This window comes from Microcebus murinus, chromosome 3, assembly GCF_040939455.1.
Source record: "Microcebus murinus isolate Inina chromosome 3, M.murinus_Inina_mat1.0, whole genome shotgun sequence".
Taxonomy (NCBI): domain Eukaryota; kingdom Metazoa; phylum Chordata; class Mammalia; order Primates; family Cheirogaleidae; genus Microcebus; species Microcebus murinus.
In genome coordinates this window covers 25,488,852-25,509,741 of record NC_134106.1, presented here as the reverse complement: position 1 = coordinate 25,509,741, position 20,890 = coordinate 25,488,852, and the positions used below count along the sequence as shown (strand labels likewise).

General features: G+C 36.9%; 1 protein-coding gene and 1 pseudogene across 3 annotated transcripts in view; one reads left to right on the top strand and one right to left on the bottom strand.

Annotated features, from left to right (window-relative positions):
• SRD5A2 (steroid 5 alpha-reductase 2) overlaps positions 1–20,890 on the top strand; it is a 44,709-nt gene that overhangs the window by 827 nt on the left and 22,992 nt on the right. For 2 of the 3 annotated variants that reach the window (XM_076000651.1, XM_012788370.3), the window contains exon 2: positions 7,477–7,593. The exons of the other annotated variant lie outside the window; for it this stretch is intronic. In XM_076000651.1, the coding sequence (XP_075856766.1) occupies positions 7,477–7,593 (117 nt within the window). The remainder of the gene's footprint in view (positions 1–7,476; positions 7,594–20,890) is intronic. 3 annotated transcript variants of the gene reach the window in all.
• LOC142870001 (chloride intracellular channel protein 4 pseudogene) lies at positions 13,421–14,039 on the bottom strand (annotated as a pseudogene).

Here is a 20,890-nt window from a genome sequence, read left to right as displayed (position 1 = left end):
TCAGAGGTGGGAAAGAGAATACATTGGGATTCCACTGGCTTAAGTGAGAGCCCCACTTCTTAGGCTCCACCTCAAAGGGACCAAGCTCATCACCAGCTCACCTGTCTCTCCAGTTTCCCTGGGACTTGAATTGTGAGTGGGTCAAAGGTGACTTAGAGCTGAAATGTTTTTCTAGATTAAAAATTACGAGTTCAGGAGAACCTTGAGTCCTCTTCTGGGAAGGAAAGACAGGCAGGAGACCAAGGTACATAAGAATTCAGAGAAAGACTGTCAGCCCCAGCAAAGTCTTACAGGAAAAGGGAAGAACACATTATTGCCTACCATGCCCAATCATTTACTATGATCTCATTTAGCCCTATTGTAACCTTGTGAGATTTGTATTTATTATGTCTACTTTACAAAGAGACAGGCTGAGTAGGATTATGTGATTGAAGGAAGATGACACAGCCAGCACCCAGCAAGATTCGAATCTGAGCTTGTGTATCTCTGTGGTTTCAGGCCTTTTAACTGCTCTAAGTAGGAGATAACAGTCCGTGGACAGAGAAAAGTTGCCAAACCAAATCAAAACCTTCAACAAGAGCACTGCCTTATTTTGAGTAGAGGATTCCTAGGGTCAAAAGAGCAAGCAAATTTAGATTGGAAATTAGGGTAAAGGATTCCTCTGGAAGCTGAAAGGCATAATCCTCTCGTAGGGAAAAAGTGATGCCTCATTTTGGGGGGAAGGAAGTGTCAGAAACACAAATTTCAACCTCTCTTTCCTTAGTTTCCTCTTACCCTCCGAATCTTCTTTGTAAGTCAAGATTTAATATTTGTGCAACCTTAACTGAATTCTCCCTCTTAAAAAAGTAAGTAGTGACAAGCAATAAGAACTAAAATTTGTATCCTTTCAACAAATGTTTACTAAAAGCCTGTTGTGAACAAGGTTCCAGGGTAGTTATCAATCACTTTATTTTACCCAGATTTAGATGGTTTCATTTGCACAGAAAGAAGGATGTTGGGTATAGTAGATAAGAGACCAGTTTTTGATTTAACTGAGTTTGGAACAGACATTTGACAGAAAAATATGATTTTATGGACAACTACTTTTATCTTCAAGTTAACTACTGTCTGTTAGCGCCATAAACACCTCATAAATATTTTTATGAGGGCATTTCATCTTAGAATAATGATTAGTGTTTTCTGCAAGTCCTATTAACATAATTTTTAGGCTTGTTTTTAAAATCAAAAGGCACTTTGCACAATAAATTATGTCCAGCACATTAAAAAAATAAGGAAATATTTACCCATAAAATGAATATCTACATATTATCCATCTTCTTCAGAGGAAATTTGAAAATATTAGTAAAGGACATGGGAATTGATTCTGCCTGAGGAAAAATTGTCTACTGAAAGCACAATTCTGAGTTATTTGTTCCGAAGGCATCAAGATATAACGTTTGCCTGCCTTTTCCCTTGTTTGAATTCTTTTTTGTTTCCATTTTGAGTGCTTTACCAGGTGTTACCCTCTGTGCCAAACGCTTAGTGAATCAGCTACTAATCCTTCTACCAGCCCATTCAGATAAACACGATTATCACCCATTTAGGTAAACGCTATTATCACCCTCATTTTGCAGGCAGGAAACTGGGGCAAAAACTCTGATTCCTGAGGGTCACACAGTAACTGGAGGAATCAGAGTTCAAACCTGCGTAGTTTGAATCAGTTCAGATTTCAGGCTGTTAGCTAAGATGATAAACAATTTTATACTTGTTCTTAAGTATCATCCTCCTTGCTTTTTAAAAACTATATTTAGGTTTTAAATGATTACTTTTTACTAATGAAACAATGGAAAGTACAAAAATATAAAATATTCATAATTTCAATATCTAAGTATTTTAACTATGAGTGTTTCGTGACATTTCCATCAAGCCTTTTATTTTTCTTAGCAGATTTTTAACATGCTTGTTATATTGAATATGTAGTTTTTTGTTCTACTTGATTACCTAACATTTTATAATAAGTATTTCCCCACATTGTCATAGAATCCTTGTAAATATCTTCTTAATGGCTGTTTGTTATTTTTATCTCCCATAAAAACATATTTATTTATATATTCATTTACAGTTGGGCATTTACTTTTTTTTTTTTTTTTGGCTAGGTTAAATAATGCTCTGATGTGCATTTTTGCATCTAAATTCTTTTTAGAAGTTAGGATTATTTTTTTCATCAAGATTCCCAGAAGTAGTTCAAAGGTTATGAGCATTGTTTAGGATCTTGATATAGATCTGCTTTGAGACTTTTGGAGTCATTTGGCTGGATGATGAGTATGGATTAGGAACAAGCATCAACCTGTCTTGGCTTTTTCCTATCTTGTGTGTTCTATGACACAGAGAATATGATGGAGGAACAAGGTCTCAGGAGGAAGGATGGCTCAGGTTTGGCTCAGACCCTTTTGGAAAATGTCCCTTGGGAACTGTTCAGAACAGCAATATGTCTTAGTAGATAGAAGTTAAAACTCATTGCACTTTTTTCAGTACAAGGATGATATACTAGAACGTAGGTCTTAGAGTTAGGGTTTTTTTGGTCTCATGTCTTTATGGCTGTATCCCCAGTGTACAGAAAGTGCTGATACATAGGTGTATTCACTAAGATTTTTGAATGCACGAATGAACTCTACTTACAACAACAGTACTGAAGGAATTGTGGGAGAACTAGCAATTACTTAGGAATCATTATTGCTGAGATTGCATGGCTAGGTCACTTCAGATAACTTTCCTCCCTTCAGAATCTATTGTTGTGGATGTGTGGATTGCTTAACCACGTGAAAATCACTGCTGCCTAAGCATATTGCTTAATCTCACTGTCAAGGTCGTTTGAAGTCAGAGCTATCTCACCTCTTGACCTCGACTAGAGGTGTGAACGACTGTCCAAACTCTGAGTGATCTTCATTTTCTCAAGAAGTCTTGGTGTCCTATACAGTGGGCATGATGCCAATTGTGCATGGGGTAGCCAATGTCTTTTTCAAGAATTAGATGGGACCTTGATAACTGATGAAAAAGAAAAAGAAAAATCTTTTCCCCCAAAAAGGCGACTATATTGTGAAAAGGTGCTGGACGGTGATACACTTCTTTCGATGATACACATCTGGAAGAAGAGTGTAATGCACACATTAGAGTCTGCTTGAATTCAGAGAGATATTCCCTGGGATTTAGATGCTGAAATATTTTCCTAGTGAGCCAAATAAAATGATGGCTTCAGTAAGAAGGCTTTTGCTTTCTTGGGGAGTTCATTCTCCAGGAGCACCAATTCCTCCTCATCCTTCAAGACCGAGCATTTCCTCCAAACAGACTTGGGGCTGAGGCTTTTCTCCTATGTCAATCCAGTTTTGATGCCATTCGTTTGGTTTTTGTAGCAGCCAGTGTGGCTTTCCATGAGGCACTTCTCACACTGGATCATGATTGTCTCTTATAAAGAAACACAGTCCAAGGCCGGGCGCAGTGGCTCACACCTGTAATCCTAGCACTCTGGGAGGCTGAGGCGGGCGGATTGCTCAAGGTCAGGAGTTCAAAACCAGCCTGAGCAAGAGCGAGACCCCGTCTCTACTATAAATAGAAAGAAACTAATTGGCCAACTGATATATATATAAAAAATTAGCCGGGCATGGTGGCGCATGCCTGTAGTCCCAGCTACTCAGGAGGCTGAGACAGAAGGATCGCTGGAGCCCAGGAGTTTGAGGTTGCTGTGAGCTAGGCTGACGCCACGGCACTCACACTAGCCTGGGCAACAAAGCGAGACTCTGTCTCAAAAAAAAAAAAAATAAAAAAAAAATAAAAAAAAATAAAAAAAAAAGAAACACAGTCCTCATTTGTTCAGGCTCCTCATTTCACAGAAGCAAAGTGCAAGAGGTTGAGTCAGTTAGGAACAAAGTGGAGACTTTGGAACATAAGTATCCTCATAGACCCCTGCCACTGCTTCTCTTACCTCATAAGAGGTGCAGATATTTCAAATATTCAGAAGTAATCAGATCTTACTAAGGAAACTACTCATTGGCTAAGAATCAGAATGGTAACTGATGCCTACATTGGAAACAATAGACAAATCTGTCTTACAGATTAAGAAGAAAAGCTCAGGCAAGATGAGCAACATTCTTATGGTGACTTATCACATTTTAAGGATGTTCATGAGGCATAATTTGGATTATTTAAGATTAACTGAAGGATTTTTTAATTTTTAAAGTTTTTTTAAAATTTCAAGATATTTGAGGGTACAAACTTTGGTTACATTTTATGTTTTTGCCTCACCCTAGAGAGGGTTAGAGGCATGCCCTTCCCCTCTACAATGCTCACCATGTCCATTAATTGTGAGTTTACCCCTCAACCCCCTAATCAGAATGAGAGCCAGAAATCTTTTTCTGTAAAAAGCCAGATCATGGTATCTATTGCAAAAACCCACCTCTGCTGTTGGAGCAGGAAAGCAGCTACAGACATGTAAACAAATGAGTGTGGTTGTATTCAATAAAACTTTATTTACAAAAACAGCCAGTGGGCCATATTTGGCCTGTGGGCAGTAGCTTACCAACCCCTCTTTAAGAAAACTATGAGTGGCATAGGTTTACATTTATTCGGTGCCCTGGTAATTCTATAATAGAATTTGGTTAAATTCTGTAGCAAAGAAGCAGCATATTTTAGAAAATTTCTGCTCCATGTAAGTGGGGACATGACAGCAAACATCATTTTCTGAGAATTCTTGGGTTCCAAGTTCTTTATTTGAACCCTTATGGGAAATAGTAGGAGTCTTGGAGTTTTCATTCTAAATGGGATGACATCATAAGCACATCTGAAAAACATATAGCTATGTTTGCCAAAAATATAAACAAGCTTCAGAGATCATGACAATTTCACTTTTACCACATTGAATAAAGGACCAACTTCTTGCTCATTTTCAATCTAACTTATTGTCACTTAAAAAAAAACGTAAAGAATTCAGATTGGAATTCAGGGTTTTGGATTGGCAAAGTGGCCTTTACCAAGTTACCTGGCAGGGAAAGAGTAGAGTAGAGCTTGAACTCAGTACCCCAGATCTTTATCAGAGTTATGTTAATACATGCTGAGAACTATGCTAGGTTGTATGGGAGATGCAAAAGAAGTACAGTACCTGGTGCTTGCCTTTTGGGGAAGAACCATCATTGCTTGCTTATCACTCTTCCTGGCGTGAAACCTGGTGGAAGCAATGTCAGTCTGAGAGTACCACACAGGTGGGAAAATGTACCCCGAGGGGAAATGTACCCCGAGGAGGACCACAGGCATGCCACTAAACATTCATGCTGAAGGTCTACAGGCTTGTCTGTGCTTGTGCAGGGGACACAGGGCAGATGGCTGGGTGAGTTTTGAAGGTGCCCCCAAATGGCAGCCCTCTTCTCCACCCAAGTTCAGAACTGACTGATAGATAGACCCAGGAATTAGGCTACTAGAGACAAAATACCACCCTATTACTGGTAAAGTTTGTCTGGGGGAATGTGACTTAGATTTTGAATCATGTGGACCTCCTTACACTGTACTTCGAAAATGCTCAGCAACAACCATGGCTGGACAACCTCAGGCTTCTCCCAGTGGCGCCTGTTCTGAAAAGACAGCAGAAGGAGGGCTGAGTTGTATACGCCCTTTGAGAGGTCCTGCTCTCACATTAACCAATCAGGTAATTCCTTTTGCCTTCCAGAGGAGAAACAGGTGAGGGAGAGTGGGCAGATCCAGAGGGATTCTCTAATGAAAGGCCCTCAGCAAGTTGGAAGGGAGCATAAATATGTTTTTATTTCTACATAGAATACAAGCATTATCTACCTATTGATTTTTGCCAGAGACTGGCAACTTGTTTCTGGAACTTGGGTCCTTCCCACTCGGCTGTTGACTCTCTGCCGTGTATGGCAATGGGGACATCAAAGTCTGGACTTGAGTTGTTTAAAAAGTTTCTGTGCTCAACCCAGGAGCCTTTAACGAGACTCAGCTCAACATAGGAGCTCTAAATTTTAAAAACCTCTGAACTGGGGCCAACAGTGCAATTTGCCTTCCATTTGGTTATAGAAGGGAGAGAAGGGAAGGAGAAACCAATATTTATTGAGCTCTGCGTGTTCCAGGCACTATGTTATTTGCTTTACACTAGCTATCTCATTTTGTGCTTGAGAAAATCACTATTATTAGTGCCATTTCACAAGTGATTGCAGTGCAGAGCATTGGTGGGTGAACGGGAGTGAGGATGGAAAGACACGCACTTGACCTGGTCCTCGAAGGATGGCAGGACCAGATTTGTGGGTGGGGATGTGATGTCTGTCAAAAAAAAGGGACCCATTTGGTGATTTATGACTTAAAATTGCCCTGTACTCCATATACTCAGTCTTGAAATATCTCTCCGCTTTTTAATCCAAACATCTTCTGTATCTATGCCATACTATCCAAGCCTACTACCTAAGTCTTAAATCAGACTCTGGGCCATTAGCAAAATTGTTCTATTATACTTGTTCCATATTGTCAAGGCTTATCCTAGAAGTTACTGGGAAGGAAATAGAATAATTTGCTTTTAACATTTTGTCTATCTAACCATAAAGCATCTCAAGATCCTTTTCTGTGCACAGACTCCATTTCTCTGTTGCCTCTGCCTGTCTTCTTGTAACAGCAATACACAATCTTCTATCATTCACAACTTACCTCTTCTGTACCTCAGTCTATCAGTGAATGTTCTTTACTTTCCAAACATTACTTATCTGGTAAACAAATCCAAATAGCAGTGTATTGGGTTGCTTGTTTTTATTTTATTAAATACCAGTATTTGGATACAAGTGTTTTACCAAATATGTGCTTAGCAAATATTTTCTCCCAGTTTGTGGCTTGTCTTTTTATTTTCTTTACTGTCTTTTAAAAACTTTTAATTTTAATGAAGTCTAATTTTTCAATTTTTCTTAGGCTTTTGGTGTTATATCTAAGAAATCTTTGCTCAATCTAAGGTCGCAAGGATTTTCTCTTATAATTCATTCTAGAGTATTTGTAGTTTTAGGTTTTACGTTTAGCTATATGATTGATTTTGAATTCATTTTTTATAGGATTAGAAGTATGAATCAAAGTTATTTTTCTTTTGCATATGGATAGCCATAGTATTTTTTTCTCCAATGAACTGCCTATGTATCTTAAATTTAAAAAATGTGAAAATTACGTAAACATATATCTTGCCAAAAAAAAATATGAATGGCAAATAACAAAATGAAAAGATGCTCATTATTAGTCATTAAAGAAATGCAAATTAAACCACAATGGAGTACCACTGTGTATCTGCTAGAATGGCTAAAATTAAAAAGACTGAGTATAACAAGTGTTATGGAGTATGTGCAGGAACTGGAACTCTCATACATCATTGATGGGAATGTAAATGGCAACCACTTTGGCAAACAGTTTGAAAGTTTCTTCCAAAGTTAAACATATACTTATCATATGATCTAGCCATTCCATTTTTAGGTATTTTTCTAGGAAAAACAAAAGAAGCTGTTCCTACAAGGACTTGTATACAAATACTTGCAGCAAATTTTTTTGTAGTGGCCTAAAACTGGAAACACCACCACTGCTGATCAGCAGGTGAATGGACACACCCACTGCACTGAGGTATAACCACATAATGGAATACTAATCAGCAACGAAAAATGAACTATTGATGTGTGCTACAACATGGCTGAAAAGCAAAGTAATTATTCTGGGTAAAATCAATCAAAAAGAGTGCATGCTTTACGATTCTGTTTACATAAAATTCTATGAAATTCAAACTAATCTATAGTGACATAAAGTACATCAGTGGTTTCTTGAGGCTATAGGAGGAATAGGAGGGTGGAAATACAAAGGGTATGAAGAACCTTTTGGTGGCGATGGATATGTTCATTATTTTGATGTGATATGGTTTCATGGGTGCATATATTGCAAGTTACCGAATTGTACACTTTATTGAATTATAATTAGTTATACCTCAGTACAAATTTTAAAAATGTAGGTAAGCCTGTGAGAAAATTGTATGTTTGTGTTACCTTGTGTCACTGATAATTGTTCAAACTTTCTGTGGAGCTAAACTGGCAATATTTACCAAGAACTGAAAAGCTATTCACTTCTGTTTGGGAGGGGGCAGCAATTTTACTCAAGGGTAATACTTAAGGGAAATAATCCAAAAGAAAGAAATCCAGCCTACATAATGTTATAGTGTTACTATTCACAACTGTGAAACACTAGGAGTTTCTTAAGTGCTCTACGATGGAGGACTGATTGTAATCAATATGACTAAATATCATGTATACTTCAAAAATATCCACATAGACTATATCTGTGTTTGTAAATAAGTATATGAGGTCATTTAGTTAAAAAATAGCACCTAAGGAGTACACAGAATAAATCCATGCTGACATGTATGAATTAATATTGATAGTGATTGCAATATAAAGTGATGTAAATAGCTGATACTTGAGTTTTACATTTTCTCTTGTAATGTTATTAAAGTACTTAATGGTTTAACTCCTACTATAACTAATAGAGGAAATAATATTACTATTACAAGATTTTAAGAAGTACCTTACAAACTGACCATACAAGTAAATCTCAACAGAGATCAAGACATCCCTATACGTATGCACTGCTTTGAGGGATTTTAAAAGTCATGCTTTGTGTGTGAGATCTCCCCTACTAAGCCATTATGATACTACCAACTTCTGAAATTATCATCTTTCTGTTCCTCCTTTGTGTTAAGATGTTGAAGATTTCTTAAAATTCGATCATATTCCCTGATAAAGTGTCCAAACATCCTTTTAATATTTGTTGAATCTGTGGGAACCTTACCTCATTCATTCTTGATAATGGTAATTTTTATGGTCTCTCAATTTTTTTCCTGATCTGATTAGTGCTTTATCAATTTTATTGATCTCAAAGCATCAGATTTTGGTTTCATTGAGTTTCACTATTGATTTTCTGTTTATTTATTTTCTGTCTTGATGTTTATTATTCCTTTCTTACGCTTATTTTGGTTTTAACTTACTCTCTTTTTTTCTATTTCATAAAGTGAAAGCGGAGGTTATAGATTGACAACTTCTCTTTCTTCTAATATGGACATTTATTGCTATGAATCTCACCATACATATTGTTTTATGGCACTTCACAAATTCTGATATGTTGTTTCTTTTAATTCACTTCAAAATAGTTTAATTTTTCTTTTGATTTCTTCTCTTGTTCATGGGTTATTTAGAAGACAGTTATTTAGTTTCTAAATGTTTAAGAATTTTCCAGACATTTTATGTGATTAATTTCTGGTTTAATTCCATTGCGGACAGAGAGCATACTTTGTGTGGTTCATATATCTTTTTAAACTTACTGAATTTAAAACTTATTTTACGGCCCAGAATTTGGTCTATCCTGGTAAATGTTCTGTGTAAATGTGAAAAGAATATGTATACTGCTCTGAAGAGGAGTGTTCTAAAATGTCCATAGATTAATTTGATTGATAGTGCTTTTCAAATCTTCTATATCCTATTTTCTATTTGTTCTATCAATTATTAAGAGAAGAATATTGATATGTTCAACTAAAACTGTAGATGTGCTTACTTATAGGCATCATAATAGTTCTATCAGTTTTTGCTTCATGTATTTTGGGTTTTGTTTGTTTTTGTTTTTTTAATAGTGAAAATATACTTTTTTTTAATACAGTAGCTGCCAGCAGTATGCTGGTGTTGATGTTTCAGAGAGAAAAGAAAACACAAGCGCTCTATAATAAGCTTTCATCTGCTTGCTCAAGAAATTCGAAAGAAAATGCTCCAAAATTCTGTTCAATATTATGGCTTGAGGGGTTAAAATTTTTTCCAGGATAAAAATATAATTTTAGTGGCCCAAACCTTGATCATTTATAAAGGATAGAGTAAAGAAAAGTCCATATATCAATAATGAATGCTTCCCTCTCTATGAATTAAATACTGGTTATAACAAGTGTAAGAAATTGGTGAATCAATAAACTTGATAAAATGTGTATCAAAATGCTCATGAAAAAATACATTTCTATTTCCTTTCATTTTTACTTTGTAGTATTCTCTAAGTGGGTTTTTTAGGTGCACAGAAATAAAGGCTATCTACATACAACTCTGGAGAGATTCAAAACCCAACAGAAGTAAAGTTAAAATGCCTATATTCTAGAGTTGATCCACTTAGTGTAAGAATAAATGTCAGAAATATCTTAATTGTATATAGATGGCTTAAGGGTTTAAAGATGAGTTGTGAAAGCCAAGGTTATCAAGAAATCTTATTTGAATTTCATCACAAAAGTTAACATTCCTAGTAAAAACAAGATAACAGAACTGTATAGAAAATCTGCATCTATATCAGAAAAGGGAAGTTATATCAACTAAAATAGAAGAGAGCTTTCCAACTGTTGAATACAAAAATTTCTCAGAATCCTTTGGAAAACAGTGAGAACTTCCATTCAGACTCTAACCTCCTTACTGAAGTAATAAAACATAAAAGGTGTTTAAACAAAGGAGAATGATTTGTTAGTTGTAGAAATAAAATCAGATGAATTCCATTATGTCAACCTATACACTACATGAATTGCCTGCCATGAAACTTTTTTTTAAAGAGCATATAGTTAAATTTTATTTATTTATTTATTTATTTCAGCATATTATAGGGGTACAAATGTTTATGTTACATGTGTTGCCTTTTCCCCCCTCCCCTCCCGGAGTCAGAGTTTCAAGCGTGTCCATCCCCCAGATGGTGCCCATTGCACTCATTATGTATGTATATACCCATCCCCTCCTCCCCCCTCCCATCTGCCTGACGCCTGATAAATGTTACTCCTATATGTCCATTTAGGTGTTGATCAGTTAATACCAATTTGCTGGTGAGTACATGTGGTGCTTATTTTCATGAAAACTTTTATGTCCCAAATCTTTCAATATTTTAAGCTATAATCTTTCCACAAACATACAATGAGGTAAAAGAATGTTGTGGGATCATCCTTTCTACTAGCTTTTGTCCACCTGCCAATCTCAATTTCATTTGACTAACTTCTCTGATAAAGTAATAATAAAATCTGTCTTTATACAGAGACAAGTAATTCTGTCTTTGTCAAAGTCTTTTGGACATCCAGAGAGAACCAGGTGTAATCACTGGATAAATAAAAAACAATCAAGAGAATAAATATCCAAAGTGAAAATACTTTGAATTTCAGAATGGGTTTGTCATCACTCTATTTTAAGAATGGAGCTCTTTCCTCGGTTAGCCCTCCAGCCCTCTACCCTGTACTACTTAATCCACCATTCACTAGAAAGAACAGATACCCCTTCTCTCAAATCTTTTTCATACTTTAAGCTATAAGGCAAGGTTCAACCTGAATCACCTGAATGCCAAGCTGCCACTATTTAAAAGGTAGATGAATAGTGATGATACTTGCCTGTGTACTGGTACAGATGGGACACTTTCACCCACTGAAGTTACTGTAATATAATTTTGCAGTAGATAAATGGATAGTGCATCTTCCTGGAACCAGATAAATCATCATCCAATATTTAATTAACAGAAAAGTACTCACATTTTTGATCAGCAATAGGAGTTCTAAGAAAGATAAGGCAACGGAATTTCCCTGAGCCAAATGGATACAATATGGAGCTTTTTTTATCTTTCAATACTAAGCTAATTTACTGATAGGTTAAAAAAGCAGTATGCTTATAAAAGTCAGGCTGCTATTATAAAGCCAGTGCTTACTAAGTATAAACATATCAAAGGGGAAAACCACTGCCGTTTTAAAGCAATATGCTTAAAATTTCAAAAAATAGCTCATGACAAATAGCACTTTCTACACAAGTTGGGTATAAAAAATTACAAAAATGTATTATAGTCACAAGCACAGTCTTCAGATTTGTACTCAGAAAGTCTGTTGTTTTTTTTTTTAAAGAGTAAATGCATAACAAATTTTTATTTTCACCAAGTTCATCCTCTCTTGTTAGAGCACAAAGAATTCTTATTTAGGACTTCAATTTAAAAAGAAAAAACAAAACAAAGCAAAAACACATGCAAGTGCTATTCCTCAACATGACTGTAAAAAAATTTAAGTCAAGGAAGTGTGATGATTGACACCAGGCAAAACTGCAGTAAATACTCATTCACCATAACAACTATAATTTAGTCCAAAAGGAGTGAACAATCCTCTATGTAAGGTAAATGAGGTGAAATAAGAAAATTGGTAATCTGTGTTTTATTTTGTTTCACTATAGGATGGATAATGCATTCTTTAGACCATCTACATTAAATATGCTTTAGAAACAAAAATTTACTTGCTATTTTGACAAATGCACCTTTCATTCCTTAGGTTAATTTCTGTGTTAATTTTTACATTACTAAACATTGTACTGATATAGATAAATCAACTAAGTATCAATTTATGTAGTGTTGCTCAAAAGATCTACAAGTAGTAAGCTCTCTGCTTACCTAAAAAAGGAGTTTTTTTTTTAAATAAAAGAAAAAAGCAATAATGTTCCAAATGAATGGCACTGGGCAAAATATATGTAACAAACACATTAATACAGAATCTTAGGTGCCTATCAGTTTCTATAAAAGGATAAAATGCTTGCAGAAGATCTTGAGAGAAAACCATCTCTCCCTCTAAACTTTTAGCTTCTACATAGTGTCAGATGTTTCAATTAGTATGAAGGATAAATGCTTTTAGGTAAAAGTAAAAATCTACCTACAAAGCAAAATAGCAAAATCTGTAGTGTCTTTCTGTACAAGGCTCTCTGTTCTCTGGTGGCAATATTCTTTAGTACATATACAGGATAGACTAAATGGAAACAGAATATTTCTGATACAGTAGCAATCCTCTCATATATTCTTACTAAATATTACAAAATTTAAAAAATACATAGATATTCCTTGTACTACATATTATGCACCAGTTTGGGGCTGCCTGATGAAGTCGTGGCTACTATTTTGACAGTTAAACATTGCACCTCCGAAGTTCTGCCATGGGTGCACAGTGAATGGACACAATGCTTAGGGCTCCCGAGAGATGGCAAACTACCTCTAACGTGAAAAGTTTGTGACAGAGTGTCTCCAAATTAGAAGAGAGGGAGATATGGGTAGGGGAGGTAGGCAAGGCAAAAGAATTTCAAAATAATACTGCTTAGGAGTGTATATTTTAAGATAACTACTATACCTTGTCTATGCTTGACCCTAATCTTGGATAACTGCATGTTCATGCAAAATATAATTTCTACTCTAGGAAGAGGAGCGGTCAGTTAGGAAAAGCATATTCTTAGGGGAAGACATGAAGATATCTCTGTCATAGGAGCTATTTTATTTGGTGAGTCTTTTGGCTACATCACTAAATGCTATTTCAACCTCCTTATCAGTGAGACAGGTATTGGTGAACTCATCCCTATTATACGAATTAGTTAAGTATCTCCAGATGCCAGTCATTCAGTTGTGATATTTTTGGCTCACCATCTTGGCAATAATGCACTTTGGGCAATAGGTTGCAATCAGCTAATGTCATTTCATTGCCATCCAGAAAGTTACATGTAGAAAACTTAATGTCCTCCATACTCTTTTCATCAATTTCATCAGGGAGTGCAGAATTCAGATATTCATCCAGTTTCAGCATTGTTTTCAAGAGACCCCTCTCCAGTGCTTCATTAGCCCCTGGCCTCGAATTCTTGATATATGCAGAGAATTAGGCAAAGATGTCCATTCCAGCAGTATTTTGACTCTGGGTGTTTTGGTGAAAGCTTTAAGTACTTGGGAGGGCATAAGACTTCTTCAAGAAATTCCTCAATTTTATTTACATCCCTTTTAACATCGTTGTTGAAAGTTATAAATGGTGGCTGGGTCCAAGGAGCCAAGTTCTGCAGGTCTGCAGGCTTTCTTTCCAGGGCAACGGCGGTGACACTCACTACAACTCCTTTGAGCCTCTGAGAAAGGGGGCAGTTTCCTGTGCTTTCACCATCACTGCCAGGCTTGACGAAGCGCTCGATGAGGGGCTCCTTGTCCTTCAGCGGGTTCAGCGGCATCGAGAACGTGCCCGGCTCAGCTGGGCCCCATGGACCGCGGCCACTGCCGCTTCTGCTCTGGCCCCGCCCGCGCGGCTCGCTGCACGGTCCCTCGTGGGAACTGCCCCACGCCCCGCGCCACTCGGAGGCTGCCACAGCCGGTTTCCGCTTCAAAACGCTGGGCGGGGCTCCGGGGCTGTTTTTTTTTGTTTTTTGTTTTTTTGAGATAGGGTCTCGCTAAGTCACCAGCTATAATGCAGTGGCATCACCATAGCTTACTGCAACCTCAAACTCCTGGGCTCGAATGATCCTCCCGCCTCAGCCTCCTGAGTAGCTGGGACTACAGGCAGGTGCCACCATGCCCAGCCAATTCTTTATTTTTAGTAGAGATCGGGTCTCCCTCTTGCTCAGGCTGGTCTCCAGCTCCTGGCCTCAAGCGATCCTCCTACTTTAGCCTCCCAAACTGCTAAGATGACAGGCCTGAGCCCCCGCTCCCTGGGTTGCTTCATGCATTTTATATTATTATATACATAAATATCCATCTTTTGGATTGAATGTTATTTTATACTCTTTGTTGGAGTATTATCTGTAACTCTTTTGTTAGTTTGCTTCAAAGTTTATAACATATATCAGTCTACCTTAAGGTGATATTAGATCACTCTATGTATAGAATAAAAATCTGAAATAACATACTTTATTTCTTCCCTCTTGACCATTATGCTATTGTTGTTTTACTATATGCATGCTATAAAAGCCTCAATCTATTGCTATTATCTTTGTTTAAATAATTATTTTTTAAAAATATTTAAATAAAACAATAAAAACATTTATATATTTACCCATTGGTTGCCCTATTTGATGGTTTGATTTACATTTCAATCTGGTATAAGTGTTTTTCCTTTTGCCTGAAAAAAATCTCTTTATTTTTTTAGAGCAGTTATTTAGGTTTTGTATTTATATTTGTTTTTATATCTTCTTTGTTTTTGAAGATCTAGAATGCTAAGATACTGCATTCCAGATTGACAGCTATATTCTTTCAGTACTTTAAAGAAATTATTCCACTGTCATCTTGCTTGCATTGTTTCCGACAAGAAATCTGCTATTTTCCTTATCTTGTCTTTTGTACTTAAGGTTTTTTTTGTTTTTTTTTAATCCTTGGCTGCTTTTAATATTGTCTCTTTATCACTGGTTTTGAGAAATTTGATTATTATATGCCCTGGTGTATTTATGTTTCTTATGCTGAGGTTCTTTAAGCTTCTTGGATCTTTGGGTTTAAGGATATCATCAAATTTGGACAATTTTCATACATTATTCTTCATTTTTTACTCCTACTCTTCTTTCTTGTTAGTCAGGGACTTCAGTTACTATCTGTAATACCTACATGTGTATTAAACATCCTGAAACTCACTGATGCGATTTTCATTTTTTTGGATTCATTTTTCTGTGTCGTTTCATTTGGATAATTTCTATTGCTATGTCTTCAAGTTCATAATCTTTTTTTTTTTTTTGTACAATGTCTAATCTGTTATTAATTCCATCTGGGATATTTTCTTCTCATACATTGTAGTTTTCATCCCTAGAAGTTTAGATTTTGATCTTTTTTCTCTCTCTTTTATGTCTCTACTTAATTTTATGAATACATGGAATGCAGTTATATTAGCTGTTTTAATGTCATTGTCTGCAAATTTAATACTTGTGTCATTCTGTGTCATTTTTGTTTGATTAATTATTCTTCCCACTATAGGCAATGTTTTCCCACTTTTTTTTTTTATCTGCCTGATAATCTTTGGATGGTCAGAAATGGTACTTTATTGGGTGTGGGATATTTTTCTATTTCTATAAATATTCTTGAGCTTTGTTCTGGGATGCAGTTAAGTTACTTGGAAACAATTTGATATTTTCAGATCTTAATCTAATTTGTAAGATGGTTCCAGAAGAGTGCTAGTGCTGTGGCTAATTAATCATCTCCTTTGAGGTAAGGCCTTTTTGAGTATTCTACCCAGTGTCTCATGTATTATGAGTTATTCTATCTGGCTGGTGCGAACAGGCTCTATTTCTGGCCATGTGTGAGCTCTGAGTACTGTTCCCTGTAATCCTTTTGGATGATTCTTTCATCACACAAATGTACTAATTAACACTCTGCTAATACTTGAGAAGGACCCTCTGAAAGTCTCTGTGTGTGTGTCTCTCCTTTTTAGAACTCTGTTCTGAGAATTTGGATATTAATTTCTTGAAATGTCAGTTCTGTTTCTTCTACTCAGGAAGTCTTTTAGTTTCTGTCTGGGATCCTATACCTCAGCCTGGAAATTCTCTCAAAGCAGTAAGCTGGATCAGTTCTAAGGCTCATGTCATTTGTTTCTTGTCTGTCACTGTCTTTCATTGCCTGACGTCTAGTGTTTTGTAAATCATTATTTCATATAAATTGGGTTTTTTTCCAACCTAGAGGGTAAATCCAGTTCCTGTTACTCCATCTTCACTGGAAGCAGAAGTCTCTCCATTGGGTCTTAGTGTTTATCTTTGCTAATTTAATCATCTGCAATATTGGTTGATTTGTTGGTTTTAGTAGCCTCTGCTTGTACTCAATGTTATGCCTGTGTCCATTGTTTTGTTTTTCTAAACTTGCCACCAATTTGCCCAGAGTGTCTGCTTTATTCCATTGTAACCCTTTGTCTTTTTCCTTACTCAGGCTTGATACGCAATGACCTTTGGGACACATTTTACAAGCTTCCAAGTTTATGGAGGGCAAGGCATGATGGGAGAATAATTACTTTATTTATGTGAGTTCTATGACTGCACATGGTTGTGGCTGGCAAGGTGGCCCTAGGGCTGCGGACTGAGGGATAGAGAGTGGAAGATACCAACAGATGCTTACGAATGACACATTTAAAACTTTCGCATGGCAAATTCTGTTACCGAGACCTCAGAATATGCTTTTTATTTTTCTTTTTGGTCCAAGTGAACAATGGAATAGAGATAGACAGAGGGAGATTCGCTGAGGTGGATCTATCTTTGAATGTTGTGCCTTTTGATTAGAGCTACTGAATACCAGGAAAATATTTAAATGAAGGTGAAAACTCTTTAAAAGTTCTCAGAGTGATAGCAATATCTAGGCCCCATTACCGCAAAACTGTGTGGAGTTGTTTGCCTCCAAATGACATCAGAAGCCCTATAAACCTGGGTTACACTAGGAAGCCAAATAGTTAGAATGAGAAAACCACAGTTTTCTTTTTGCAAACAATGAGAAATAAAGCAGACAGAATTTAGTTTAGAGAAATGACATACTTGTGTCCAACAGTGAAAGCGCCCATCATTTTGTCCTTAATTTACCTTCATAGGCTTGCTGACCTTTGTACTTCAAGCTGAAAACTACCCTATGTCAACATTTATAATTTAATGTGTAATAACCATTTGGCATTAGTGGCTGAGCAAATACTCTTACACAGTGCCGAAACCAACCTCAAATTGATAAATCTAAAAGAAAAAATCGAAAAAATATTTTTCTTTCTGAAGAAAAATAAAGGCAAACTAGTTATTCAAATAAGTATGAAGATTTAAAAAACATAAATAGAAAACTTAAAAATTATGTACTGCATTTTAGGTGTAATGAGCTAATCATCTCAAGGTTTTTCATTATTTAAATGGATGTACTAGATCAGGACCACTAGAAAATTTAGACCAGATGACATTTGCATGGGGTTGACAATGGGACATGTCTGCTCTCACTGCCAGGACAGCAGAGCAAGATGGGAAGAAGCTTCCAGATACTGTTCTTTGGGAACACAGCACATTCTCAAAATGATTGTAAATTTTCATTCCTATGATGTTTTACCCTGTGCCTGCTGTAAGGATGTTGTCATGGATGCTGTTTATTGTATATCTCTTGTCTTTTTCTGTGAAAACACAGGGGAGAAACTTTGCTCTGGTCTCAAGTTAGAAGCCATTAAGATCATACTGAGTAACTGGCTTGTGTGTGTGTGTTGGTTTGTTTGCTTATGGACACTTTATTGGTTGCTAGAAAGTGCATAGTTAAATTTTTTTCCTATTCCAGCAAGCATGCCTGACTTGTTGGCATAAAGTATGGATGCTAAGTTCAATCATCAATTTGCCTTCCTTTCATATCTTTATTTCCTTTTGCCTCTTTTTCCTTAAATTTTATGCCATCTGGCTGCACCTTATACATTTAGGTTTATAGCCTTTGGTCCTTCTTTTCTTTTCTTTTTCTGGAGAAAATTGGGAGTAATGAGAATAAAACTAAAATACAGATTTAAATTTTTTGTTTTATGCAAGTATATGTTAAAATATTGGGAGAATAAAGGGACCCTTTGAGCATAAAAAGTAGGTTCTGGCACGACACCGTTAGCATGCTGTATCACTTAGCAAACACTTTCTAAAAAACAACTTAGCCATCATTAAGAAGGAGGACACACTGAGTAAATCAATGAGTGATTTCCAAGAAAAACTTTCTTTGACTGGAAAGACATGGTAGGACTTTCATTTTTTTAAAATTGAAATCTGGAAAGGAAAACATGTAAAGAAATATTCTATTCTGGACCTGATTGGCAGCAGGTCAGGCTAGAGTGGTGATGTCTGGAACCTACCACTCAAACAGTCTTGAGGCTCAAACATTAGACAATAAAAGCTTATGGAAGGCAGAAGGCAGAGACATGGATATCTGGTGTCAGGGTAGCTGCTGGGGGGGATATGGCCATGGTGATGGGGTCTCACTATGTTGCCCAGGTTGACCTGGGAAGTCCAAGATCAAGGCACCAGCATTTGATAAGGGGCTTCTTGCTGTGATCTCGCATGGTGGAAAGCAGAAGGGCAAGAGAGAGCAAACCCATTCTTGAAAGCTCTATTTCCAGTGGCATCAATCCATTCATGATGGCAGAGTCCCCGTGACCTAAATACATCCCCAAAGGCCCCCTCTTCCAACACTCTGGCACTGGAGATTAACTTTCCAGCACATGAATTTAGGGGGGCATATTTAACAATAGGAGTCTAGATGCGATCAAAAAAACAGTGACTGTAAATAAAGAAGGAAAGAGTCCTGAGCCCTGGGGGCACTGTAATATTTAAAGGTCAGGAGGATGAGGAGAAACAAGCAAAGGAAAATGGGGACAAATCAGTGAAGTAGAAAAACCAAGAGAGTGTGACGTGCTGGAAGCTGAGTGAAGAAAGTGTTTCCAGGAGGAGGGAATGATTAACTTGTCAAATAAGAAGAGAGCTGAAAATTGGCCCTTGGGTTTGGAAATGTGATGGTCTCTGGTGGCCTCACTATGATCATTTCTGTGGGAGGAGGGGGGGGAGGAAAGAAGAGGAGGAGAAGACATAGATACGGGAAGTATAGACAACTCTTTGGAGGAGTTTTGCTATAAAGGGAAACAGAAAAATGGGGTATTGGATTAAAGAGGATATGAGGTCAAGAAAGCAGTTATTACTATACAGAACAGCTAAATATATACCTGGTAACCTTGTATTTATATATGGAATTTAAATTTATTTTGATTGACAATGAAGCCTAAAATTTCATATAGTGAAAAGTCTTCAATAGGCTCGATAATCTTAGCAATAGCACGTATATTTGAAGAAGACTTAGTTAAATATGAGTTGGTCTATGCAAGATGTGTAATTTTAAAGTTTTTTTCTTGGGTTTAATTTGGATTTGTAGCTTCAGTTAACCCTTTCTGGTACGAGTCCCCCAAAATGAACATTTACTTAGCAGTGATAGAAAGCTTTATATTTACAGAGTACTTATCAGCTTCTATATCTGAACAAATATAAAAGAATTAAACTTTACATTAGAGGTGTAGGAGGTAATTAAAGAGATGTGGTTCCAAACCAGGGAAACTGAGTCTCAGGCTGTGGGTGGAGCATGGGATCTGCAGAGGAAACTCACCTACAACTCCACAGCACTAATTACCAGCCTCTTGGGCTACCAGACTTTCTCCCCCTTTTTGTCATTGTCTTTGTCTTTTTCTATACTGAAACATACTTATTTTGAGTTGTTTGCAGCTATCCAACAGCAAAGTCATTGTATCAGAAGAACTTTACTTGTTCTCCAGGACTTCTGCTCTGCAGAACCTCTGTCTGTGCTATTTATCCACTAAATGTTTCCTTTTCCTGCTGGGGAGCCCAGTAAACTATGTTTCCCAGTGTCCCCTGCAGTTGAGTGAGGCCAGAGGAATGAGGGTGAGAGGAAAATCCTCCGTGCTCTCACTCTTCCTTTGTCCCCTGCTCAGAGATGGAGGCTCCCCTGGAAGAGCCTTGGTCCTGGATGGCTGTAGAACACAGCATCACCCTAAACAGCACTGTGCTGTGGCCCGAGCAAGAAATGAGCTTCTATTACATGGAAACTCTAACACTTTGCAGCTGTTTGTTACAGTAGTGCACCTGCCCTGATTAATACCGATTCCTATAACTATTACAAAAATACAACTATTTTTTAATGACTTTCTGTAGCCTTCCAGGATGACCAGGTGACCCATGTCCTTTCCCTCTAACAAATCAAGCCACCTTTGGGCCCTCAAAACTTCGATGGGGGGTGAACATGAGGAGAAACAAATACTTAGAACAGTCCTGTATCCATTACTTTTTCTTTCATCATTCTCTTTAATTGTCACAAGAATCCAACGAAGTATAATGAGTAACCCCAGTTTACAGAAGAAGATATTAGTCTTAGATCACAGAATTATGAAATAGTGGAATCCTGCAATTCAGGCCTTTTTGACCAAGAAGCACTTACTCTTTCTTCTCTATGTCTTCTCTCTGTTCTGTTTCTGGGGAAGGAGGAAAGACTAACTTGCTCATGCACAGTCTGATATTAAACACTCAATCTCCTCCCTCCTCTTATGTGTATTTGCATTTTGAAAGAG